The sequence below is a fragment of the Suncus etruscus genome, chromosome 9, assembly GCF_024139225.1.
Source record: "Suncus etruscus isolate mSunEtr1 chromosome 9, mSunEtr1.pri.cur, whole genome shotgun sequence".
NCBI lineage: Eukaryota > Metazoa > Chordata > Mammalia > Eulipotyphla > Soricidae > Suncus > Suncus etruscus.
The window spans coordinates 15,541,829-15,569,275 of record NC_064856.1 but is presented as its reverse complement, the minus strand read 5'-3'; the positions used below and the strand labels follow the sequence as shown (position 1 = coordinate 15,569,275).

Sequence of the window (27,447 nt, the reverse complement as noted above, 5' to 3'; positions counted from 1 at the left end):
AAAGACCAAGCACAATCAGGCAGGTGCAATAGCAAGTTAGGCCAGGCAGGGCCTGGGCACCCAGGTGAAAGATATGCCTGTGTTGGCACTGAGGTCTAGGCTCCTAAACCAGTTATGTGCATCCCCCTGGATGCGAGAAATGCTGCCAGTTCTACTGACCCATCCTTACGGAGGTCCTGCCTGCAAGTCCACTTCTTCTTGCCACTCCATCTATTACCTCCTAGTACCTACTCAACAAACCCTCAACCATCCCTCAGTGCATTTCTGTCTGCCTGGGCTTCATGCTTTGAATCCAAAGAGGAAGAACCACCCACAGCCCCATTCACTTGGCACCCATGCCCAGAGCCTGGCATGCCAGTACTGAGGGAACACTTTCACAGCACAGAAGGACACGTGGCTTTGAGTCTCTGCTACCTCCTGGGCTTTGACTGGACATAGGTGTGGAGTTAAGGAAACTGCCACCTGTCAGCTCCTCTGAACCCTCAAGGTCTCAGCCCTCATGTGTTTCCTTGGGTACCCCAACTGTAGCTGGGTTTCCGCAGACTGAGCTGGGCTGGAGGAACCTTCCTAACCCTCTGTGACTTCCCTGCTTAGTTTCTGTTTTTCACCTGCAGGAATAAAGTCTGAATTCTGAATACTTAACACACACCCCTTTGGGTTACTTCATTCCATGGGCAGGGGCTGCAGAATACTTGGGAGGCCTGAAGCAAGACTGGTGACTAACCCCACCAAGAGAGACCCAGGAAGGTATCTCAGAGCCAGATTTTTCCCCCATCCCCCTTTCTCAGAGTCTAACCTTAGGGACCTTTAGAAATAATGGGGCTCCCTGCACCCTTTCAAGGAGAGGAACTGGGCAAGCATACTGGCTGTGTGCCACTGGGCTCAGATCACAGAGCAATCTGGGCAGCTGCCCACCTCGGCCTTCCAGAGACTGCTTGTTTAGGCAGGGCTGGCTGATGGGATCTTTGGGGTCCTGGTATGTAATTAGGATGGGAAGATGAGGACACCCTCAGACAACTCTGCTGGGAACTGGGTTTGCTTAATAGGTTGACCCAGAAGTGCCAAGCAGAGTCAGGCTGGGACATGCCTGTGTTTACAACCGAAAGTCTGAAATATAGCAGCATCTCCAAGTGGGCAGGCCACTGCCACTTCTTTGCCTTCATTTTCCTCTTCTGTAACATGGCAAATCTCCCTCTGTTTATGTTTTGGGTCATACCTGGCAATGCTCAGGGTTTCCTCTTGACTGCTGGTGGGTTTGAGGGACCATATGGGATGCTGGAAATAGATCCATGTCAGCCACGTGCAAGGCAAGATCCCTATCTGCTGTGTTATCTCTGACCCTAAAACTTCTTCTTGACCCTTCTTGGCTTCCAGTGGGAATGGGAGCGGGTCAATGGGTTTTTTTTTGGGGGGGGGGTCACACCCAGCAGCGCTCAGGAGTTACTCCTGGCTCTACACTCAGAAATCGCTCCTGGCAGGCTCAGGGGACCATATGGGATGCCGGGATTCCAACCACTGACCTTCAGCATGCAAGGCAAACACCCTATCTCCATGCTATCTCTCTGGCCTGGGTCAGTAGTTTTTGTTTTGTTTTGATTTATTTTGTTTTGTTTTGGTTTGGTTTTTGGGCCACACCTGGCAGTACTCAGGGGTTACTCCTGGCTATCTGCTCAGAAATAGCTCCTGGCAGGCACAAGGGACCATATGGGACACTGGGATTCGAAACAACCACCTTAGGTCCTGGGTCCGCTGCTTGCAAGGCAAATGCTATCTCTTCAGGCCCAGGTCAGTGGTTTTTATGTGAACTTGATGGCCTGCAGCAGAGAAGGTACCACAGACATCCTGGCACAAGGGACAAAACCCAATTTCCTCTGTCCTTTCCCAGTAGCATTAAGTAGGAAACATGTTTAGATTCAGCTGCAGAGAATGGTCGCTGCTGCACAGTGGAGGGGGCAGTGAAGACCCTGTCTGAACCCCACATGTCTCCCCTCCTCCAGACATGATGCATGTACAGTGTCATTTTCTTACCAGAGCCCCATATTTTGGGGGAGAAGACTCTTTCTTTTAACTGGCAGCTCATGGAGATGGTTATGAGGTGGGTGTGTGCAAATACCACACATGTGCACACACGCACATGAACATATACATGCGCACATATTCATAAATACATAAACACAACTACACACAATCACATATCCACACTCATACATACAGATACTCTCACATGTTCGTACATAGACATGCACACTCCCCCACACATACACATCACACAGTCCACACAACAGGTATGTTCTCACACACACACCCTCAGACACGCGGCCACACACATTCTGGCACACAGATTCTCACACCTACCTGCGCTTCTGCATCAGGGCCACCAAGATGCCGCCCGACGCCACCTGCTCCTGGGCTGCCCACACACGGTCTACTGCACGTGCGAGTCGAACCCTGGTTCCTTGCTCCTGGTTGGGCTCCCTATGCCATTCAAGAAAGAAATGGTGGAACCTGCTATGAGGGCATATGGAGAGTCCTGGGAAAACTCAGGTAGAGCAGGCTGTGCCCTGAAGCCAATTTATTTATTTATTTATTTATTTATTTATTTATTTATTTATTTATTTATTTATTTATTTATTTATGGAGGGTCATACCCTGCAGTGCTCAGGGGTTACTCCTGAAGGCTCTACCCTCAGAAATTGCTCCTGACAGGCTCAGGGGACCATATGGGATGCCGGGATTCAAACCAATGACCTTCTGCATGAAAGGCAAACGCCTTACCTGCATGCTATCTCTCCGGCCCTTCAATTTATTTATTTCTTTTTTTATTTTTTTTTTTTTTTGGTTTTTGGGTCACATCCGGCAGCACTCAGGGGTTTCTCCTGGCTCTATGCTCAGAAATCGCTCCTGGCAGGCACAGGGGACCATATGGGATGCCGGGATTTGAATCACCCTCCTTCTGCTTGAAAGGCAAATGCCTTATCTCCATGCTATCTCTTCAGCCCCTAATTTATTTATTTATTTGTTTGTTTGTTTGTTTATTTTGTATTTGGGTCACACCTGGTGACGCTCAGGTGTTACTCCTGGCTATTCACTCAGAAATTGCTCCTGGCTTGGGGGATCATATGGGAGGCCGGGGGATAGAATCACGGTCAGCTGTGTGCAAGGTAAACATGCCCTACCACTTGTGCCACCGCTCTGGCCTCCCTGAAGCTAATTTAAGCATTTGCTGTGACTTCCACCCTGTGTGTTCTACCTAGTGGCTTTGGGGTGCTGTTGGTGGAGCAATGGATCAGGGAAGAGCCAGACACCTCAGCAAAAGCATCCAAAGAGCACTCAGGTATATCCCTTACCGGGGAATTACTAGCCTTAGAGAGGGCAGACCTAGTGAGCAGTGCGTGAGCAAAGCAATCATTAATAGTAGGACAAACATTGTGGCTCCCGAGAGAATGTGCTGAGGACATCACACCACTTCTGTGCATACAGAGCCTGAATGGGACCCTGAGGAAACTTCAAGAAAACCCAGCATGGGATCAAATTGGAAATTTAAATAAATGAACCTAAACACCACATCATGGAAGATTGAGGAAAACTAGAAACGAAAGAGACAGGACAGCTAATAGGGATCCATGATCCTGCGTTTGTTCTGGGATCACAAAAGGAAAGTTTTACTTTTGGGGACAATGGGGAGAATGATGGACACAGTGATCTGGAATTATTGATGGAAGAAAATGTCCTTCAATCTATGGACATACGATCCTGAACACACCAGATGTTGTCCAATCTCGGAAGCTAAGCTAAGGGCCTGGTTAGCCTTAAATGGAAGAAAATGTCCTTCTGTTAGGTATTAGGAGACACAAATAGAAATACCCACGAGATGAGTCTGGGAGGGGGTTCAAAGGGCTGAAACACATAGAGCATGAAAGAAGACCCAGGGTCATATGGTCCCCAAGCCTGCCAGGAGTAACTCCTGGGCACCGCTGGGTATGGTCAAGGAAGGAAGGAAGGAAAGGAAGAAGGAAAGGAGGAGGGAGGGATGGAAGAAGAGACTGGCTAAGATAGTAGATTGCCTAAAGCACCTGCCTTGCATGTGGTCAACCCGGGTTTGATCCCCAACATTATCCTCATTAGAAATATGCTAAGGGGCTGGAGAGATAGCATGGAGGTAAGGCATTTGCCTTGCAAGCAGAAGGTCGGTGGCTCGAATCTCGGCATCCCATATGGTCCCCTGAGCCTGCCAGGAGTGATTTCTGAGATTAGAGCCAGGAGTAACCCCTGAGTGTTGCTGGGTGTGACCCAAAAACTAAAAAGAAAAAAAAAAAAAGTAATGTGCTAAATGTGGGGCCTGAGAGATAGCATGGAGGTAAGGCATTTTGCCTTTCATGCAGAAGATCAGTGGTTCAAATCCCGGCATCCCATATGGTCCCTCGAGCCTGCCAGGAGTGATTTCTAAGCCTAGAGCCAGGAGTAATCCCTGAGTGTTGCTAGGTGTGACCCAAAAAAAAAAAAAAAATGCTAAATGTGACTTGGTGTCCTTCTGTGACTAGTCTAGAAGGGGAGACTCCTAGGGAAGGGACTAGACTGAACCAGGTCCCTCTGAACTCGGAAGTGTTTGGAGTGTGGAAAGAAATGCTTAGACTCACCCCTGCTGCCTGTTCATGATGTCATGGAGAAGCTTGCGGGCAGACAGCTGGCCCAGCACCTTCCTGTAGCTGTTGGTGAAGATGGCATCTGCATACCGTGGCACCCTGTGGGAAAGAAGGAAGAGGGCAGGAGGGCAGAGATGGCAGGGCACTGGGGCCACCCTCGGTCTCTCTCAGGTCCTTTTGCTGCCCTTTGTCAGCTCATTCTCCAAAGTGGAAGACCTAGGGCTGGGTGACATCTCTGAGTTTAGGGTTTGACCCTAAACATCAGTTGGGGAGATCAGGGCCAGCAGATGGCTTCCCTGTAACTGCCTGTGACATACACGCTCCCTCCCCTGGCAGGATGATGTGGGAGTGCTGGGCAGCTTACCTGAGGGGCAGGGAGGGTGGGGAGCAGTAGGAGCCAGTGCCAAGGGTGAAGATGACCAGAAAGAAGACCCAGAGCAGCATCTTTCCCTGGGAAGATGCAGGAGGGGAAGGTCAGAGGCAGCCACAGCCCTGGATCCAGCCTTAGGTGTGGTCTGTGTTCTTGGAAGACAGAAGGCAGGAAAGAGAACCAGACACTGAAAGTGAGACAGAGACAGACAGCAACAGGTCTGGGTCCAAGCCTGCCTCTGCCTGCCCTAAGTTCTGACCTCATTTTCTTGGTTTTCTTGGGGAAGAGAGGATGGGCTACACCCAGCAGTTTTCAGGGGCTACTCCTGGCTCTGTGCTCACTCCTGGCTCAAACCGGGGCTAGCCACATGCAAGGCTTCCTCTGGACCATCTCCCTAGCCCTAGACATCACTTATTTAGTCTGCAAAGTGGGCATGCTGTCTTCTTCAAGTGGAGTGGAAAATGAACATCCTTGGGGATGCTGGCCCTGCCATGCATCTGACTGACCATGCAACCTCAGAGCCACATACATCTGGACTCTGTTGTGTGGCCAGGAAAAGTGGGTGCCCTTTCTGGACCTCAGTTTTTCTATCTGTAAAATGGGATCGATCACAACACCAACTGCTTGTGGCCCTTTTGCACACAAAAGGACCCTGAAGAGGGTCATTTAGCCTATAGGGAATGCCCTGTGACCCTCTGCTGGGGTCCCCCATGTCACCCTCTCCTGTCTTTTGTTTGGGGCCACACTGGCACATTGTTCAGGGGTTACTCTTGGTGCATTGCTCCAGGGTTGCTCCTGGCAGAGCTAGGGTCCTAAGCTCTAACCCAGCTGTTCCTGTTTCTGTTTTGTGCAGAGTTGGAGCAAAGGGAAAGCTGTCACTTTTGCTTAGAAGCTGAGTAAGGTGTCATGGAAGACACTGTGAGTGAGTGAAACAGAATCATCTCAAAGAATCCCATAATTACCCTTAATTAGGGTACACTGGCACCAAGCACTGCAATTAGGAGAGGAACCTCAGACAGGAAAAGAACTGCTGTTGTCCTCACTTCCCTAGGTGCCTCCTCTACCCAAGAGACTTACTCTGTGTCAGAATAGCTAAGGCAGGAGAGATAATGCAAAAGACTGGGGTACCAGCTTAGAGTTCAACCCCAGTGCACTGCCAGGAGTGACTTTCCCAAAAAGCCCTCGGTGAATCTAAGGATGTCTCGAGATCCCAGAGAGCATCGGGAGACTGCTCAGTGGAGCCCCAGGACCCCAGAGCTGGAGGGAGCAGCTGTTCTCCTGGGCATGTGCCCGTCTCTCCTCACCCCATGGACATGCCTCCAGCTCTGGCACAGACACGTGCTGCCAGATAGGCCGTGCGCCACCTCCATGACGATATCCCCAGTGCTCTATTCCCTCCTTCCAGAAACTGTCTCATCGGACTCATTACACAAACTCATTATCAGTCTCATGAAGTCACGTCCAATCCCCTTGTCCTTTGATACCTGGTAAGTGTCTCTGCTGGTAAGGACCAGAGAGGACAAAGATGAGCCACCGGCATCAGCTGCTGCCTCAGTGGTGCCCATACTCCGTCCCTCCCTAGCCTCTTGCGTTGCCTCTGATGAAGCTTTTAGCTCTACACATTCAGGGTGTTTAGTCTTCTCTGTCACCCCATCACAGGATATCGCATCCACTCCCCTCTCCCAAAGAGCCATGTCCTAAGCAGGGCTATTTCTGGAGGCAAGGGACCCCCTAGACATACCCCTGGGACCTTTCCTTCCTTCTAGGTACAGCTGATTGGTCTCACTTCTGCTACTTGTCTTTTGTTTTGTTTTTGTTTGAGGATCATACCTGGCAGTGCTCAGGGGTTACTCCTGGCTTTGCACTCAGAAATCACTTCTGGCAGGCTCGGGGTACCATGTGGAATGCCAGGGTCTATTCCTACCTGCTGTGGTATAGCTCTGGCCCACTGCTGCTTTTCTTTTTTTTTTTTTTTTTTTTGGTTTTTGGGCCACACCCGTTTGACGCTCAGGGGTTACTCCTGGCTATGTGCTCAGAAATCGCCCCTGGCTTGGGGGGACCATATGGGACGCCAGGGGATCGAACCGCGGTCCGTTCCTTGGTAGAGCTTACAAGGCAGACACCTTATCTCTAGCGCCACCTTCCCGGCCCCTGCTTTTCTTTTAAGGGCCAGACACACAGGACCAGGGAGATGATACAGAAAGTTATCTGCTTCACAGGCACTATGGAGCTGGGTTCAAATTCCAACCAGTATTGCATCTGGTCCCCTGGGCACCGTTGAGCACAGAGTCGGCTGTAGGCATTGTGTACTGTCATATATGGCCCACAAATAAACTAAACCCAAAAATCCAAACCAGAGGACAGGCAGGCCCCTATTCATCTCATTCCACTGCTCTGGGTCCCTCATGCATGACAGAGGAACCCTAATATCTGCTCTTGGACTCAGCCCTCTTTTGGCTTCCACCCCTCTTTCCCTTCTCCCAAGGCTGGCACAAGAGCCTCAGGCGCTCTTGGTCTGCAGAACCTCCCACCCCCGTGCACTCCCAGCAGATACTTTCGGAAGTGGACACTTTAAAGAAAGACTTTTTGAAAGACATCCAGCCCAGTGCCTTCTTCCCAGACACAGCCCTCCATCCCAGTGCCTGAATTGGGAGTGCGTCACAGTCTCCCCCCCCCCCACGCTGTCTTGCCCAGGGCATGGGCCTGAAAATACTTTTTATCTTTGGGTCTTGAGGAATAAGAACAGGAGGACAAACTGGAACCCTGCTTGGTTAGTGTCTCTCTGTGCCCTTTTGGAGGGTTGAATGTAACCCCAGAAGGGGGCTGATTTGGGGGAGCGAGTTCAGGACAAAGGCTGTTTTTTCAGAAAGAGTCTGAGCCATGGCATCATCTGGACAACCAAGGGGCACATTTGCTGCAGCTAGGACCTCTGGAATGGGCCCGGAAAGATAGCACAGCGGTGTTTGCCTTGCAAGCAGCCGATCCAGAACCTAAGGTGGTTGGTTCGAATCCCGGTGTCCCACATGCCCCCCCCCCCCCGTGCTTGCTAGGACCTCTGGAATGATGCAAGACTCCATGGCAACCTCTGAGCACTGCTGCGATTGCCAGACCCCGCTGGACCAGGTGGCCAGCTGATAGATGACATGCTGCAGAGGTGATGGATACCAGACAGCACTACACACTGGAGCAGGTGTTTTGAGAGCCGGGCCACTTGGCTCTGTAGGCTTCTCTAGCACTGAACTCAATCACCCTCCCAAAGCATTGGTGGGTGTGGCCTCCCCCCAAACAACAACCCACACAAGAAAAAGAAGAGCAGTTGTGTCACCAATGGTGAAATAACTGTGGCAGGTCTAGAAGCTAGAATTTCCTGCAGGGCACACCCACCAGCAGCCTACCAGCCATGCCTCAGTGGGTCCAGGCCTGCTCAGGCGAAATTGCTCTCATTAGAATTGGTGCTTCTCAGCGGTAGGACATTTGCCTTGCATGTGGCTGATCCCACAGGGATCTTGGTTCGATCCCCGGCGTCTCATATGGTCCCCTGAGCCAGGAGTCATTTCTGAGCGCAGAGCCAGGAGTAACCCCTGAACGTCACAAGGTGTGGCCCAAAAAGCAAAAAAAGAAAGGAGTGTGCTTCTCTCTCTCTCTCTCTCTCTCTCTCTCTCTCTCTCTCTCTCTCTCTCTCTCTCTCTCTCTCTCTCTCTCTCTGTTGTTGGGTCACACCCGGCAGCACTCAGGGGTTACTCCTGGCTCTATGCTCAGAAATTGCTCTGGCAGGCTCAGGGGACCATATGGGATGTCAAGATTCGAACCACCAACCTTCTGCATGCAAGGCAAAAGCCCTACCTCCATGCCATCTCTCCAGCCCCCAGGAGTGGTGCTTCTTATTCTGCAGTGCTGACTTGCCCAATTCCATGGTCAGATCTATGTGAAGCCATCCGGAGACCTGGGCGCTCGATCTACCCCTGTGGGCAGCTCAGGCCAGCCACCATGCCAAGCATACCACATAAGCCTTATGGTCACATCCCCAACTAAGCAGAACACCTCAAGAGAAAAACCTGCTTTGCTCTATAGGAATTCTGAAGCTCAACCATCCTGGTCCAGCTTATAGAAAACCTCGCTGAGAGCGTCTGGAGTGGACAGAGATCTATGTTTTTTTTTTTTTGGTTTTTTTTTTTGGTTTTTTTTTGGTTTTTGGGCCACACCCAGCAGTGCTCAGGGGTTACTCCTGGCTTCATGCTCAGAAATCGCTCCTGGCAGGCTCAGGGGACCATATGGGACGCCAGGATTCGAACCGATGACCTTCTGCATGAAAGGCAAATGCCTTACCCTCCATGCTATCTCTCTGGCCCCGAGATCTATGTTTTTAATGAGGGAGATCTTGACTTGCCACACAAGAGGGTGACGGTCTGGAGTTGCGGGAGGTGTGTGGCTGCTACTTGAGGACATCAAAGCCAGGAAGGAGACAAGTGCGGGCTAATGGAGTGCTCCCGGCACAGATAATTGGGTCTCAAACCTAGAGAAAGGAGCGCGGTGGCAATCGAGCAAGGTAGCAAAATGTTGTCAATTTCCAGGCAATTATGTTGGATCGGTTCCGAGCGATCAATGCTGGGACTGATTTGCACCATCGCTTGGCTCTTTTCCACCCCTGCCACAAGTTCAGACTTGGCTGTCAGACAGATTCAGCCCCAGATCCCACCAGCAGGCACACCCCTGAATGGGCACCACCCAGGGCCCTCGCCACCTTCAACACTTCCCTGTGTGTCCCCTCATTCACACCCCAAGATCACCCCAGCATGGCACCCTCCACGCAAGGGGGATCGGGGAAGAGCCTGAGATGGACTCAGCCATGCAGGGACATAGGAAGGGTGGGTGGAGCTCTGGGTGTTGAGGGGAGGGGAAAGCCCCCCATGCAGGCCAGCCCCTGGGTTACCCCTCTCACCTCTGTCCCTCTGAGCTGAGCCGGTAGGTCTCTCTCTGCTCCCAGGTGTCGCTCTAGCTCCTGGGTCACCCCCGCCTCTCTTCTGCACTGTGGCCACTGAGCTCCCCCACATTTATCCCTTCATTTCCCTAAATGGTGTTGGCGTCAGGGAACCAATTACCCACAAGGCCCGAGTTCATCATCCATCGGGGAGAGACGCTGGGTACTCTGAGATATGCCTGGAACTCAGGGAGCTCACCCAGAGCACTGACTGTTATTAATGGGAGGAACCTCAAATACCGACAGCTGAGTACTGTCTCCCAAGAGTGGCAAAGCCCATCACAGGGTCAAATATGCCTTTTAGAAAGTCCCTACAGGGGCCAGAGTGATAACACAGTGGTAGGGCATTTGCCTTGCATGCAACTGACCCAGAACGGACTGTGTTTCGAATCTCGGCATCCCATATGGTCCCCCGTGCCTGCCAGGAGCAATTTCTGAGTGCAGAGCCAGGAGTAATCCCTGAGCACCACCGGGTGTGACCCCAAAACCATAAAAATATAGTAAGTCTCAAGAAAAGAGCTTGCTTTGCTGACCCTGGCCTGGATGTTTTTTGTTTCGTTTTGTTTTGTGGTTTTTGGGTCACACCCTGAGCCTGCCGGATCGATTTCTGAGCACAGAGTCAGGAGTAAACCCTGAGCGCTGCTGGGTGTGACCCCCCCAAAAAAATGTCATTAAAGTATAATTCACATATCGTACTAGCCAACTATTCTAAGTCTATGGATTAATGAGTTTTCAACATTTAAAAATGATTTCAGAATAACTTGGCATTATGCCCTCAGCCCACTGAGCTATCCCTCCAACCCTCAGTAGCATTTTTAATATTCTTTAAATAAATATATATGTAATATATATATATATATATGTTGGGGTTGGGGATCAGTCCCCTTCTCTCATGCGGCGTCTCGAGCATTTCAAGGAGATGCGAGAGCCATGCAAATTTGCAAAGGATGATTTTTCCTTCCCCACAGCAAAGGGCTGTGATTTTTCAGGGTCATGCTCCTCACAAAAATGCTTCCACACCTTTTCTTGTAGTGTGCTGGAGGTCCCATGCTTTGTGGTGGTGGCAGTGGGGTCCTGGGATAAGGTGGGAAGTGTGGGGTTCTGCTCCCAGAATCATTGCAGGAGACTTTATTGGCTTTATTTGGAGGGCCACATCCACCTGTGTTCAGCACTTCTTCCTGGCTCTGGACTCTGAGATCACTCCTGGCATTGCTTGGGGAAACACAAGCACCTTACTGGCTATATTCTGTCTCCCACCCCTTGCAGGACACTTTTGGCTCTATGGCCACCCCTTGGCCTCTGCTAATGTATTTTGACTGCTTTGAGCTGTGCTCCCAATGCCCAGTGGAGAAGTGGTGGCCAGGTAAGCTGGGAACCAATGTGGATGATGAGCTTTATTTGCAGCAATGCTTCACTCATGCAGGAAGAGGATGGAGGAAGAGAGCTGGAAGGAACCCGGAGAACCAACCAGCCTGCCTCGCAATGCTGGGAGAGGCTGCTGGACAGAGGCGGGGAAGCCAGTGAGGCCAGACACTCTGAGCCCAGCCTTAATGAGCAGCTAATGCCAGTGTCACCCCCGGAGCTGTAGGAAAAGAAAGCACCCCTGAGAAAGGCAGTCTTTAAAAGGCCCCAAAATGCTGCAGCAGAGACTCCCTGGGGAGTGGGAGACAAGCCCCACATTTGTGTTGCAAATTTCCATTGTGATGAGGCCAGCCATTCAAAGAGGGTGCAGCCAAAAGTGGGGGGCTAAGTGAAGGACAGAGGAAATGGACAAAGGGAGCCTGTCTAGGTCCTCAGACCCCTACTTTGTAAAAGCTGCTTTGACTGCAGTCCCTGGAGGATGGCTGCATTCCCAGCTGAGTTCTCTGTCCAGGAAGGGGAGCCCAAGCCTCGGCTCCCACATTCCCTCCACACTCCCAGGACCCACCCAGCACTGCTGCCTTCCAGGCCTGTTGCTATGGTGACAGCAGCAGCAGCAGCAGCAGCAGCAGCAGCAGCAGCAGTGGTTGATCCAGGAGCTGTGGTGAGCTAGGGCCCAGGGTTCAAATGGTGTGGCCAAGCCAGGCAGGCATAGAAGTCACATGACTTCGGGGTACCTTGCTTTTCTAATCTGAAAAGTGGGACCCGAGATCCTTTCTTCTACTTTGCCATCCTACCCCAGCTCAGGACCTTTGACTGGATGGTGACTGTGCTTTCTCTGGCTGTTCTCAGGCTACTCCATATCATTGTCAGGAATCAAACCCAGGGTCTCATATGCACAAGGCAAGTGTTCACCCACAGAATCACCTTTCCTTCTCATCCCCAGAATTCTTTTATTTTTAGTGTGTGTGTGTGTGTGTGTGTGTGTGTGTGTGTGTGTGGTTTTTGGGTCACACCCGGCAGTGCTCAGGGGTTACTCCTGGCTCCATGCTCAGAAATTGCTCCTGGCAGACACGGGGGACCATATGGGATGCTGGGATTCGAACCGATGACCTTCTGCATGAAAGGCAAACACCTTACCTCCGTGCTATCTCTCCAGCCCTCCCCAGAATTCTTTTTAAGAGATGATGTCCACATCCAATTTACTTCAGACTCTGGGCAACCAGGGTGTATTACTCTTGGGAGCATTTAAAAATATTGTTTTCAGGGGCTGGAGAGATAGCACAGTGGTGTTTGCCTTGCAAGCAGCAGATCCAGGACCTAAGGTGGTTGGTTCGAATCCTGGCGTCCCACATGGTGTGTCCCCCCCCCCCCCCCCGTGCCTGCCAGGAGCTATTTCTGAGCAGATAGCCAGAAGTAACCCCTGAGCACCGCCGGGTGTGGCCCAAAAACCAAAAACAAAAAATTGTTTTCTAGGGGGGTGATGGTACAGTGGTGAGGCATTTGCCTTGCACGTGGCTGCCCAGGAAAGACCTGGGTTCGATCCCTGGCATCCTATATGCTCCCCTGAGCCAGGAGCAATTTCTGAGTACATAGCCAGGAGTAACCCCTGAGATCATGGTGTGTGGCCCAAAAACCAACACAAAACAAACCAAAACAAAAAAAATATTTGTCTTTATTTTGGAGACACATCCTAGTGTGCTCAGGGGTTACTCCTGGCTTTATGTTTGGGGGACCACAAGGGATGCTCAGCCTGCTCAGACGCCTGCCTGCAAAGTGCCTTACAGCGCCCTACTCACTGTACTCTCTCTCTCCAGCCACTCCAGGGAGTATTTTAAACATTTGCTTCACTAGGACTTCAGGGTCTGCCCTAAGTTACCTGGTTGGTGGTGGGATACAGGAAGCAGAGACATCAATCCCGGAACTCTGACCCAGCTTATACTCAGGTGCCTGAAACTTTTCTGAGCATACACTTGGGTTTCAGGAAGTTGTGTACATTTTTCTTTTTCTTCCTGCAAGGCCTCATGGGTAACTGACTGGTTACTGGATGGAAATGTCTCCTCTTCTGATCTGTGGGATGTCTGGGAATCAGGCATGACTCGTCTTTGTTTTTTCTTGGGTTTTTATTTGCTGAGGGCTCCCAAGGGGTGCTTAGAAGGCCCAGGGGCCCCACTGGCCTTCTTTGCCAACTGGGCCAATGGTTTAATGCAAGGGCATGAGAATGCAGTGCTATGAAGGAATTACCTGGCACTCCTCTCCCCGGTGCTGGATTGGGGGTCTAAAGAGATACATCTGCTCATGCTCAGAGCACCATGTGGTACTGGAAAAACTTCTAGCCCCTGATTCATCCATGAACTCTTTTTTGTTTATTTTTGTTTTGGGGTCACACCCAGTAGTGCTCAGAGCTTACTCCTGGCTCTATGCTCGGAAATCGCTCCTGGCTGGCTCGGGGGACCATATGGGGTGCTAGGATTTGAACCACCATCCGTCCTATATCTACATCATCTGCGTGCAAGGTAAACATCCTACCACTGTGCTATCTCTTCAGCCACTATCTATAAATGCTGGCCTCCAAACACTCCCACCAGCTTAATTGAAATATAGTCAACATATATAAAGTTTTTATTTGGAGAGATTCTGGGTGTGGGATCCACACCAGTGGTACTTGAATATTCTTCCTGCAGTGAAGCTTGGAAACCAGGTGGGACCAGTGATTGAATTCAGGGAGTTGCTGCATGTAGAATATGTGTTTCAGCCTGTTGTGCTATCCCTTCAGCCACATAAAGAATTTTCTGATAGAATGTGGTCCCTAGACCTAGAGTATCAGAACCCCTTGTGTTGCATAAAGCCCTGGGATGGGGCTGGATGGTGATGGGATGGATGGAGGGGCCTTTCACCTCCAGCCCAGGCTACGTGTCTGCAGCCCCCTCCAGCCTGCAGTTTCAGTCTGCAGGTTCAGGATAGCTGAGAGGAAATGATCCACAGACAGGTTTCAGGAGATATCAGCTTTATTCAAGGCCCTAGCCAACATGTGTAGCCTATCATAACCTTTTACGCTGGATCTTTATTTATGCATTAGACCTCTTTCAGCCATCTCTCCTCCTGCAGCTTCTCCCTTGCTGCATCTCAATGCTCCTAATCCCCCTCTGCCCCTGAGGCAAAACCTTTTGTTACCCACCAAAGACCCCTCGCAGAAATGGGCAGGCCTTATTAGCAGGTAAGGTTACAGGAAGAATGGGGAATGGGCATGGGCTAACACCCTTGAGGTATTGATTACTTATTAGAAATGTAGACGCTCAGACTCCACCCCAGAAACTCAATCAGAGCCCACATTTCTTTGTTGTAGGATTCTAAAGCCAGGGAGGGGGGCGCATAACAACCAGTAGGTGGCGCTGTTCACCAGTGATTGGCCATGTCAGGCTCTGCTTACCGGGGTAGTGGTGGCTTGGGCTGTGAAATTCCAGGAGGATGGAGGGGTACAAGCTTTGTCAGAGAGTTTCCCCTTGTCACTTGACTGCCTCCATCTTTCTCTGCCCGAGTCTTGGTCATGTATGAGTCCAGCTCCTGCCCCAGAGGCTCTGAGAAAAAGCCCCAAGAAAAAACAGTGCAGGGAGCCTCCCTCGAACTTGCTAGGCCTCTCTGGGGAGCCCCTTCTCCCTGGGAGCTGAGAGTCCCAGTTGGAGGCTGTGTGTCACCGAGGTCCGACAGACATAGAGGAAGTGTCAGCAGACAAAACCGAGGACCTGCTTCCTGTCTGAGGTGGCTGTGCGGTGACAGCTCTGCTTCCCCTCTGCAGTAACAGTTAAGGGAGCCCCATTTGCAGGCTGAGAAGAACTGTCTGGGGCTCCCCTCTAAGCAACCAGTCTGGCCATCCTGCCTTCCTGCATGCTGGTCCCTGAACACCCAGATTTGATCACTGGAACCGTATACCACCCCCTGAGCACTGCCAGGGATCACTCCTGAGCAGAGCCAGAAGTAGTCCCTGAACCTCATCGAGTGTGAACCGCTCAGTACCCCTCCTCCAGAAGAAACTATTTTTCTTCTGGGGTGTGTTTAGGACTCAGCAAATCTCCAGGAAGACATGGAGAAAGGCTGCGGAGAAAGAAAGTTGGTGGTGCCGGCTGGAGCTGTAATGGAGACCAGGAATACTGATTGAAGGGATACACATGGCAGCCCCAGTCGTGAAGAGGGCCTTCTGAGAGAGAAGGGTGGGAAGGGGCAGACACTGTTGGGTGCCATTAACAAGACCTCAGAATTGGTTGCCTGCTTTAAGTTCGTGACTCCTGAGTTGGATTTGCCCTAAAGTCTTAATAGGAAATGAAAATTTTCCCCAAAGGGCCTGTGAGACAGGAGCTTGCCTTGCATTCAGCTGATCTGAATTCAATCCCTGGCATCCTATAAGGTCTGAGCACTGACAGGAGCAATCCCTGAGCACAGAGCCAGGAGTAAGCCCTAAGCACTGCCTGGCATGGCCCCAAAAACCTAAATACATAAATAAGTTTATTTATTTAAAGTTAAATCTTATTTAATAAGATCATCACAAGGAAGATGGTCAGAACAGGGGTCTTGAAACACAGAAGACTTGAGGGGTTCGTTAGGGCCTTGGAAAGAAAATGTTAGGTGGAGAGGAAAAAAAAGCCTGAGAATGAAGCCAAAGAGATGCACAGTGGTAAGGGGTTTAACTTGCATGTAGCTGATTCAGGAGGAACTGTGGTTCAAATCCTGGCATCCTATGTGGTTCCCCTGTGCCTGCCAGGAGCAATTTCTGAGCACAGAGCTAGGAGTAACCCCTGAGCACTGCCAGGTGTGACACAAACAAAACAAAACAAAGAAAAGAAAAGGCCTGGGAGGTTTGTAGACTGCTAAAGAAAAGGAGCTTCTGGGATGCTAATACACTGAGTAGCGCTTGCCTTGCACACGGCAGACCCTGGCTTGATCCCATAATGCACCACCAGGAGTAATTCCTGAGTGCAGAGCCAGGAGTCGCCCCTGAACACTTCAGGTTTTGGACTAAAAGGAAAAAAATAGGAGCTTCTTTCTGACTTCCTCACCCAAGGATCCTTAGTCATAAGTGGGAAACGGGAACTAAGTCTAAATGAAACCAACTGGATAAAAGTAACGCAGTGAGCCATTACTGAGTGAGCCCCACTCACGCACAGAGCAGGCCTGGGGTGCATTGCCTGAAGCCAGCCTCCGGGGAGGGCCTAAGTGGCCGCTGCCCTGGGTCCTGGGCTAGCAGGCTGTGACCTGCTCTGCTACAGGCCACAAGTTATTTCACCTCTTAGGGTCAATCTGCAAAGGAAGATTCACACACAACATGTCAAAGTTCTCAGATTCGATGGAAAACTAATGCAGAGGCACACTTGGGCTGGGTTTTATACTCTGTGGGAGAATAGTTCGGTATAAGCCCCACAAAGGGAGCCAAGGAGACACCAGAGGTCCTTGGAAGGTGACATATCAGTCATGGAGGCAGGGTGGGGAGGTGACTTACATTGTGAGGTCCTGGTTTCTATCCCCAGCACCACCACCAATAACAAAAATATTCTGAGCTGTACTTCATGGAGCCCCCAGCAGATCTACAAATTCCAGCCCTGAGCAAACTGGCAGGGAAACTAGTGCTGGGGAGAAGTACCTGGGATTTGCTGGAAGCTTCTGGGAGCAAGACCCAGGAAGGAAGTTGTAGAATATGCTTGAAAGACAGCTCCCTGTTTGCTATGGCAGGGAATAGGGTCGATAGATCAGACACAGATATGTGAGGCTGAGATGAGGCTGTGAGAAGCTCTCTGATCCCACTGTTCCCCTGGGTTCCAGGGCTGCCAGAACTGTGTTGGAACAGAGTTTAAGGCCCACAAAAATGGGTCGGGGAGAGAGCAGATTCCATTAGGAGAGCATCCTTTCCTGAATCCTGCCTTCTGTCTTAGCTCCACTCTCACAAGGAGTAGAGCTGGGATCGCCCTTACTGTTCAATTTTAGTGCTTTGCTGAACTCAGATATTTTTGGTCTGTTTGCTTTTGTTTTTGTGTTTGGGCAATACCCAATTGTACTTAGGACTCACTCTTTTTTTTTTTGGTTTTTGGGTCACACCCAGCAGTGCTCAGGGGTTATTCCTGGCTCCACGCTCAGAAATCGCTCCTGGCAGGCTCGGGGGATCATATGGGACACCGGGATTCGAACCATTGACCTTATGATTAAAGGCAAACAAACACCTTACCTCCATGCTAGCTCTCCAGCCCAGGACTCACTTTCGTTGTTTTTTGTTTTTGGCTCACACCTGCCGACGCTCCGCTCAGGAGTTACTCCTGGCTCTGTGATCAGAAGTCACTCCTGGCAGGCTTGGGGGACCATATGGGATGTCAGGATTCGAACTGAGGTCTGCCCTGTGTTGGCCATAAGCAAGGCAAATGCCTTACCACTGTGCTATCGCCCTGCTAACCCCCCCCCCATTTTTTTTGTTGTTGTTTTTTGTTTGGGGGAGGACTCATTCTTAACTCTGTGTGAGAGTTAACTCAGGAATTAATCCTCACAGATTTAGGAAACCATATGGGGTGTCAGGGATTGAACCTGGGTCAGCCATGTGCAAAGCAAATGCCCCAGAATCTAGGGCCTAGATGCTGTGCTACCATTTCACGAGAGGATCCTGGCAGCTTTGCTGGAAGGCCCACCTACCTACCCCTGGAATCACTTGTATGTTTCTACATTTGAGACCTCTCTTGAAGCTCCTCGTCCCCCCAAATGTGTGGTGGATGAAGGGTTCCATTACATCCCCAGCAGGACACACTCCATTAGAACCTGGTAGCTGCAGATTTAACAAAAGCCAATGGGGCAGATGCTACGTTCAGGGCAAGCAAGGCATGCAGCTTCCAGCTCATGTCCCAAGTGGGAGAGGCCTTGGGGATTCATTTAGGGGTTGTTCAAAGCCAAGAGTATGTGCTGCATATAGAAACAAAGCACCATAGGGTAAAAAAAGGAAAAAATAATTAAAATAATCATTGTGGTGGAATTCTGTTCAATCCTATTAGGAAAAATTAAATTATTAAACTTGCTTACACATGGAAAAAAATAATCATTGTGGGCTGGAGAGATGGTACAGTGGGTAGGGAATTGTGCTGCAGGAGACTGACCTGAGTTCGATCTCTGGTGCCCCAAGCCCTGCCAGATCTTCCAAGTCCTGCCAGGCATGTTCCCTGAGCACAGAGATAAGCCCTAAGCACTGCAGGAGTGTAACCCTGAAACAAACATCTTTTAGGATGATGCAAAAGTGGTGCCCAAAACAGAGCCTTCACACCTCCCTGAACCTATTACCATTACTCAATCCTATGAATCAGGAACTTTATAGTTTTTGTTTGTTTGTTTGTTTGTTTTGCTTTGTTTTTGCACCACACCTGGTGGCGCTCAGGGGTTATTCCTGGCTCTGCACTCAGAAGTCGCTCCTGGCAGGCTCGGGGGACCATATGGGTTGCTGGTATTCGAACCACTTCTGTTCGAATCAGCTGTGTGAAGGCATATGCCCTACCGCTGTGCTAGCTCTCCGGGCCCCAAGGATCAGGAATTTTGAAACCAGCTTATTTACCTTCTGTGGGATGCAGGTACTCACTGGAATTTCCACATTCTACTCTAGGCATAGCCCTCATCTCCCAACCCTGCCCAATTCTCAAGCGAGGAAGTTTTTGTGCTCAGAAAGGTCACCCTTATGCTCATTGCTACCTCTCTGCAGCTGGCTGGTGGGTTTTCAAACTGTTCTCACAGTCAGAAATAAGCTCCTCACGTTACCATGGCAACCACAGCACAAGCAGCAGGTAGGTACCACCACTGCCTGGGGTCTCTGCATCACTGAAGCAAAGGTTGACACTCGCTCTGTTGGTCATTTTCTGGACACTTTTGGCATCTTTCCTCTTCTTTCCCTTCTTTATTCTCCTGATCTCAGTGAGAGCAACATGTGTTTTAATTGTTTTTAGACTTTCCAAAGGGCTACATCTGACCTCTCCTTTGAAACCAATAAAAACCCTCATCACATGGACCCATGCAAGGAGGGTTATTTGACTGCATTTTCATGGCCATCAAAATGTCGCGGTAAAATGTTCTTGAGTTGATAAATGTGTCTCTCGAGGAAAGGAGGTGCACGCAGAGCACAACGTTAGAAAGCGCTAAAATGGCTCACATTAAATCTGCTCTTGACCTGCTGTGTCTAGGTGCCCTCCCCGGGGTAGGTGGGGTGGGATGGGAGAGGCTTGCCCTTTTCTTAGCACCCCTGCTGAGACTTGACTGGCAGAAAGAAAGAGGCTTTCCGATTTTTCTTTATTGGCATAAATGGTGCCTTCCAAACCCTCCACACCTTTGCTCCTAGGTTCAGGAGTCAGAGATCCTTCTCAGGTAGTCAGAGCAGCTGCATGCTCTGCAATTGCTTTGCAATGAATGCATTAGAGGTGCCATCATTTACTGAGCCCCTTGTGGCTACTAGAGTTGATTCTCTTTCTTTTCTTTCTTTTTTTTTTCCTGCTCTGGTCCCTTTTTTTCTCTTTTTAATCCCATTTCACAGCTGTGAAAGCTGTGGTTTTGAGAAGGCGACTTAAGAAAGTTCTTTGAGTATTTTCAGGCACTGCTTAGCTACTACTGATTGAAGGGGAAGGGGAATTGACTGGCCCCGAATTACAGGCAAGAAAGAGAAATCAGATACCTGTTTTCTGTGCTTGCCTTGTCCTCTTCTCTAGTTTACGTAAATTGTGCTGACATTGCCTCATGCCTAGTACGAGATTAAAGATTTCTTTGTGGTCATCCTTTGTCTTGTTTGTTTTTATTTATTTTGTTTTGGGGCTACACCCAGCTGTGCTCAGGGATTGCTCTAGGCTGTTCACTCAGGAATTACTCCAGGTGGTGCTCCAGGGACTTTATGCCATGTTAGGAATCAAAACGTGATTGGTGGGCCCGGAGAGATAGCACAGCGGTGTTTGCCTTGCAAGCAGCCGATAAAGGACCAAAGGTGGTTGGTTCAAATCCTGGTGTCCCATATGGTCCCCCGTGCCTGCTAGGAGCTATTTCTGAGCAGACAGCCAGGAGGAACCCCTGAGCAAAGCCGGGTGTGGCCCAAAAACCAAACCAAACCAAACAAAACCAAACAAAACAAAACAAAAAAAAACCGTGATTGGCAGCCTGCAAGGCAAATGCCCTCCCCGCTGTGCTATCTCTCTGGCCCTTGTTTTTTGTTTTTATTTGAGGAGGCACACTGAGCTGTATACTCACTCAGATATCACTTCTGGTGGCCTCAGGGAATCATGTGGTGCTGGGGATCCAACCTAAGGCAAGTGCCCTACTTGCTCTACTATTTCCCTGTCTGTCCCTGACTGTGTTTAAGGAAACTTACAGGATGCCTGTGGCAGATCCAGGTCACCTGAGTGAAAGGCAAGTGTAGACATTGTAGATTTTTATTTCTAAATGCTTTTTGTTTAAGGGGGGCACACCCAGCAGTGCTCAGGAGATCCTCAGATCCCTCTCACAGGCAAGGCGTGTGTTCTACCAGTGAGCATCACCTGCCCCATGATAGATGGGCATCTTTGTTGCATCAGGCTAGGATCCTGTTTTCTTTCCTTCTGAGTCCCTAGCAAGTAATGCACTCCTCACATGCATCGGGTCTACTGTAGGTGCCCAATAAATACTGTGTGGCATGAATGATTGAACCAGAATTGTGTGTGGTTAGACAATAGGCACAGAGATCTGAGTTTAAATTCTTATTCTAACACTTATCAGGTGTGTAATCAAATTTCCTCTAGGAGAACTGGAGAGATCGTCTGAGTTAAGGCTCTTGCTTTGCAAGAAGTATGTTCTGGTTCATTTCCTTGGAGTCCATGGTGTCCTGGACATCACCAAGGGTCACTCTTGAATACAGAGTTGAGAGTGTGGCCCTAAAACAAAAGGCAGGGGTTCCTGGGAGGATAAAAGGCGTGAATGCAGGTTTCTGTCCTGGACCCTGTATGCTGCTGAGGATACAGCCATTTTTCTAAGTGCCTTTGGTGCTGTATACTGCCAGGAAATTCTGATGAAGGAACTGAAAAATCTTCAAAGAAGCTTTTTCTTTAAAGAAAATCTTCAAAGAGGCCACATTTGAGCTGTGCCCTGAAGGAGGAGGAAGATTCCTGCTTCAACAGCTTAGCCAGACAGCTTAACTGAATTCTTCTACACGCAAAGCACTCACTCCCTTTCTCCCTCCCTTTCTCTCTTCCTCCCTTCCTCCTCCCTTTTCTCTCTCCTGGTATTCTATGGCTTAAGTTCTCTCCAGAGGAAGATGCCACCCAATGAAAAGGTGCCCTCCTCATGCAGCAGCTGAAAAATACCTTCATGGGGACCCATGACATCACCTCCTTCATATGCAGCTCTGCTTCTGCTGGTGCCATACTGAGTGTGGTTTCAACCCCAGGAACCAAGACTGGTTGGAGAGTTCAGTTGAAAGGAGACCTTTATAAAAGTGAGGTAATTAAGGGGCACGCAGCGGGTTCAGGATTCGAATCCCGGCATCCCATATGGTCTCCCATATCTGCCAGGAGCGATTTCTGAGTACAGAGCCAGGAGTAACCCCTGAGTGCTGCTAGGTGTGACCCAAAAAAAACAAAAACAAAAACAAGTGAGGTAATTAAACGGTCCAGGGGCTGGGAGTGCATCACATTTGGGTGGCTCTTGAGACGAAACACTTTAGAGAGATGAAATCTTGGACTTAGATCATGGGGAAAAGAATGTACAGACTCCAGTATGGGTGTTGCCTCTGCTCTGATCTCCTCATAGATTGAATATCACCTGCTCTGAGAAGTTTTCTGGGATTGTCAAAACAGAATCTGCTGGGGCCGGAACGGTGGCACAGTGGTAGGGTGTTTGTCTTGCACACAGCTGACCTACGATGAACTGCAGTTCTATCCCCCGGCATCCCATATGGTCCCCCAAGCCAGGAGTGATTTCTGAGAGTATAGCCAGGACTAACCCCTGAGTGTCACTGAGTGTGCCCCCCCCCAAAAAAAAAGCCCCAAACAAACCAGAATCTGCTGCATATCCTGGTCTTTTTTTGAGGGATGGCACATCCAGGGTTGCTTGGGAAGTCACGTCTTATACTTGGGGGACTATGTGGTGTTGGAGATTGAGCCTGGACCTTCAGTATGCCAAAGCTAGTGCTCCAGCCCTTTGAGTAATCTTTAGCCTTCTCTTCAATTGTTTTGTTTTGCATGGGAGATTTGGGGACACATCCAGCCATGCAGGGTTCTGTGTACAGGGTAACCCTGAGCAGTTCTGGGAATTTGAACTAAGATTGACTGCGAGCAAGCCAAGTGCTTTAATCCCTGCACTATCTCTCTAGCCCTTTCTCTGGATATCCCCCCCACATTCCTCTGGATATTTTTTATGCCACTCTGCTTATGAGCTTGTGTTAGAAGGGCTCAAAATATTTACTGTTGGGTCAGAGTGATAGCACAGGGGTAGTGCATTTGTCTTACACGCTGCTGGCCTGGGATGAACCCGAGTTTGACCTTTGGCATCTCATTGCTCCTGTGCATACCAGGAGCCAAAACAAACAACAAAACAAAAATTTATCTTTTGGGCTTGTCTTTGTGTCAGTCTCTTTCTTACAGTCCCAGATCTTTCCCCCACTGACTACTTGCCATGCATTTTAATTCACAATAGATGTTTTTTCTGTTGTAAAGTTGTGGAAGATCTGGGGCCAGAGAGATAGCATGGAGATAGGGTGTTTGCCTTGCCTGAAGAAGGTTGGTGGTTCGAATTCCAGCATCCCATATGGTCCCCTGAGTCTGCCAGGAAAGATATCTGAGCGTAGAGCCAGGAGTAACCCCTGAGTGCCGCCGGGTGTGACCCCAAAACCAAAAAAAAAAGTTGTGGGAGACCTGAGGTCTCAAGAACAAGTCACAGGGCTGGAGTGGTAGCACAGCAGTTGGGTATTTGCCTTGCATGCGGCTGACTGAGGATGGCTGCGGGTTCAATCCCTGCGTCCCATATGGTCCCCTGAGCCAGGAGCAATTTTTTTGTTTGTTTGTTTTTGTTTTTGTTTTTGGGCCACACTCGGTGGTGCTCAGGGTGTCTGCTGTCTGCTCAGAAATAGCTCCTGGCAGGTACGGGGGGACCATATGAGACACCGTGATTCGAACCAATCACCTTACGTCCTGGACCAGCTGCTTGCAAGGCAAACGCCACTGTGCTATCTCTCGGGCCTGCCAGGAGCAATTTCTGAGCACAGAGCCAGGAGTAAACCCTAAGCACTGCCATGTATGCCCCCTCCCCTACAAAAATAAGACAAGTCAAGGCGTTTGGATTTTCCTGGACAACCAAGCCCTCTATGTTACTGATATGGAATCTATCTCTCCTGATGAAAACTTTGTGTGATGACGTCCTGAAGGAGCCCGGCATGGAAATGTGAGCTTCTTTGCATTTCTAGTAACCATTCAGAGGATTTTAGAGCATAAGAACAGAACTCAGGCACTGTAAATTTACAGATACCTGAATGTAGACACTGATTCTGAGTTCCTATGTTGTAGGAAACAAGAAGAAAAACATATTTTCTTTTATTTAATTATCTTTATTTAAACACCGTGATTACAAATATGATTGTAGTGGTATGATTTTAGTCATGTAAAGAACACCCCCCCCCCCTTCACCAGTGCAACATTCCCACCACCAATGTCCCAGATCTCCCTTCTCCCCACCTCCCCACACCTGGACTCGAGACAGGCTTTCTACTTCCCTCATTCATTCACATTGTTAGAATAGTTCTCAATGAAGTATTTCTCTAATTGCACTCATCACTCTTTGTGGTGAGCTTCATTCATGAGCTGCACCTTCCAGTCCTCATCTCTTTTGTCTGAGAATGTCTTTCATTTTTCTTAAAACCCATAGATGAGTGAGACTATTCTGTGTCTATCTCTCTCCCTCTGACTTAATTCATTCAGCATAATAGATTCCATGTATATCCATGTATAAGAAAATTTAATGACTTCATCTCTCTTGACTGCTGCATAATATTCCATTGTGTATATGTAACACAGTTTCTTTAGCCATTCATCTGTTGAAGGGCTTCTTGGTTGTTTCCAGAGTCTGGCTATTGTAAATAGTGCTGCAATGAATATAGGTGTGAGAAAGGGATTTTTGTATTGTATTTTTGTGTTTCTCGGGTATATCCCTAGGAGTGACAAACATTTTCTTTTCTTTTTCCTTCCCTTCTCTTTTTGTGGTGCTAGAGATTAAACCCAAGTTGTTGGGTTTTTTTTGGGGGGGGGCCACACCTGTTGACACTCAGGGGTTACTCCTGGCTCTGAGCTTAGAAATCGCTCCTGGGGGCAAGAAATGCAAAATGGGGGCCGGGCAGTGGCGCTGGAGGTAAGGTGCCTGCCTTACCTGCGCTAGCCTAGGATGGACCGCGGTTCGATCCCCCGGCGTCCCATATGGTCCCCCAAGAAGCCAGGAGCAACTTCTGAGCGCATAGCCAGGAGTAACCCCTGAGCATCACAGGGTGTGGCCCAAAAACCAAAAAAAAAAAAAAAAAAAAGAAATGCAAAATGGAGCAGGGAAAGCCTCTTCAACAAGTGGTGTTGGAGCAATACTGGTCAGCCGCTTGCAAAAAAGCAAACTTAGACCTCCACCTAACACCATGCATAAAGGTCAAATCCAAATGGATTAAAGACCTGGATATCAGACACAAAACCATAATGTATATTGAATAACACATAGGTAAAACACTTCATGACATTGAGACTAAAGGCAGAAAAACAGCACTCTCCATATAAGTGGAAATAGAGATTAACAGATGGGACTATATTAAGCTGAGAAGTTTCTGCTCCTCAAAGAAAATAGTGCCTAAGGTACAAAAGCCACCCACAAAATGGAAGAAACTATTCATTCAATACCCATCAGACAAGGGGCTAATATCTAAGATATTCAAGTTACTGACAGAATTTAACAAGAAAAATACATCTAATCCCATCAAAAAATGGGGTAAAGAAATGAACAGGGCTGATGAGAGTCTTCAATGAGCCCCTGCATGGTGCAGGCCTCACATCTCACCAGCCCGGTAAAGCTGCCATCAAGCTGTGCCTAGGTCTACTTGTTCCTCACGGTCTGGGAGGTGATCCCTCCAACAAGATTTTTTGGGATCTGTGGATGGAGAATCACTTGGCAGGAAAGAAAAGTTCAGTCCTAATTTTACCCAGTTTTGGGGTCTGTTGCCTTCCCCTCACAGAAGAGAATTTTGGGAGATGTATAGTGAAGCAATCCAATTTTATTTAAAGATTATGGGAAAAGGGGGCGAGAGAGATAGCACAGCAGTAGTGCGTTTGCCTTGCATCCAGAAGGACAGTGGTTCAAATCCTGGCATCCCATATGGTCCCCCAGGCCTGCCGGGGACGATTTCTGAGTGTAGAGCCAGGAGTAACCCCTGCTGCTGGATGTGACCCAAAAACAAAACAAAACAAACAAACAAACAAAAAGATCATGGGAAGGAAAGGGAAGAGAGCTGAGAGCATACATATCTGATGGAGAAGCACACACAGAATGGAAAGGAATGTTTGCCTTTGCAGAACTGGTTTTATAGGTTTGTTTTTCTTCTCCCTGAACTGCCCCTATGTGGGATTTTCTACCTAGATAAGACTTTATTGCTATGGCATTGTGAAGGAGAAGAGTTTGAACCTTTGGTGGTCCACCTTCATGTCCTTATCACAACCCTTTGTTTCTGCTGGAGTTTCTTTGCACCTGTGCTGGCGCCAGTGAGAATCTTATCAGACTTCAGTTTCTCTGTCCACAAAGTGGATCTGGCCATAATGAGTCTTTCAACTTTAAGGTTAATGACAGAGAAACTTCTCCAATCCCATCTTTATTTCATTCCTTCCATGAACTCATTGCTCAGGGCCCATCTATCTACCTACCTGCTTCACATTCATGGTGTGGCTAAAATCCTGCTCTGAGCCACCTACCCTGAACCAAGTCCCTCCAGACTCCCTGTGCTCTCTCCTTCCCCAACCCTAGCAACTGCTCTTTCCATCTCCTGAGTCAGCCTGAGCTGGGGATTTCTTTTTTTCTTTTTCTTTTTTTTTTTTTTTTTGGTTTTTGAGTCACACCCAGCAGCGCTCAGGGGTTACTCCTGGCTCTATGCTCAGAAATAGCTCATGGCAGGCTCGGGGGACTATATAGGATGCCGGGATTCTAACCACCAACCTTCTGCATACAAAGTGAATGCCTTATTTCCATGCTATCTCTCCGGCCTGGAGTTGGGGACTTGAAAGGCATTTTGGTATGGTCCAATATCTAGAGGCATGATTGTGTCCTTTCTGCACAACTGCTGTGCAGGGAGTGCCTCTTCTTGACTTTTATTTGGAAGGGTCACACTCAGCAGCACTAAGGGGTTACTCCTGGCTCTACACTCAGGAATCGCTCCTGGCAGGCTCGGGGGACCATATAGGATGCTGGGATTTGAACCACCTGCATGTAAGACAACTGCCCTACCTCCATGCTATCTCTCCGGCCCCCTCTTCTTGACTTTTTTAGAATTCCCGCAAAGTAGGATCTTGAAGCCCAAGTGGCATCAGTTCTTCCCTCCCACTTTAAAATTTTATTATTTTCTTCTGTTTCTCTTCAGAGGGGCACTATCTCTTAAGGAACATTCACTGGGGAGCCAAAGAGATAGTACAGCAGGTACTATCTGTATTATCAGACTGTAATGGTTACATGTGTCCAATCCAGGTTCGATCCTCAGTGTCCCATATTGTCCCCTGAGAACTGCCAGGAGTATTTTATGAGTGCAGAGCCAGGAGCAATCTCTGAACATCATCAGGTATGCTCCTCCCTGCCAGAAAAGAAATAAATAAACATTAATTAATGTCTGTGTACCAGGCAATGTAGTAGGTGCTAGGGATTGGGTAAAGGAAATGGAGATTTGGGAAAGGTTGACAATTAGTTTAAAAAAAATAACAACAATCAATAAGGAGGCCTAAGAGATAAGCACAGTGGGTAGAAAGTTTTCCTTGCAAGTGACCAACCTGGGTTTGATCCCTGGCATTCCATATGGTCCCCCAATTTCCAGGAGGAGTGGTTCTTGATCATAGATCCAGGAATAAGCCCTGAGC

General features: G+C 49.0%; 1 protein-coding gene across 1 annotated transcript; it reads right to left on the bottom strand.

Annotated features, from left to right (window-relative positions):
* Positions 1-1,890: 1,890 nt before the first annotated feature.
* GHRH (growth hormone releasing hormone) lies at positions 1,891-10,048 on the bottom strand. The gene is made up of 5 exons (XM_049780526.1): positions 9,953-10,048; positions 5,008-5,093; positions 4,638-4,742; positions 2,356-2,475; positions 1,891-1,936 (listed from the first exon to the last, which is right to left on the bottom strand). Exons 2-5 carry the CDS (start codon positions 5,085-5,087, stop codon positions 1,891-1,893), a joined length of 351 nt encoding a protein of 116 aa, XP_049636483.1. The 5' UTR covers positions 5,088-5,093; positions 9,953-10,048.
* Positions 10,049-27,447: the final 17,399 nt, after the last annotated feature.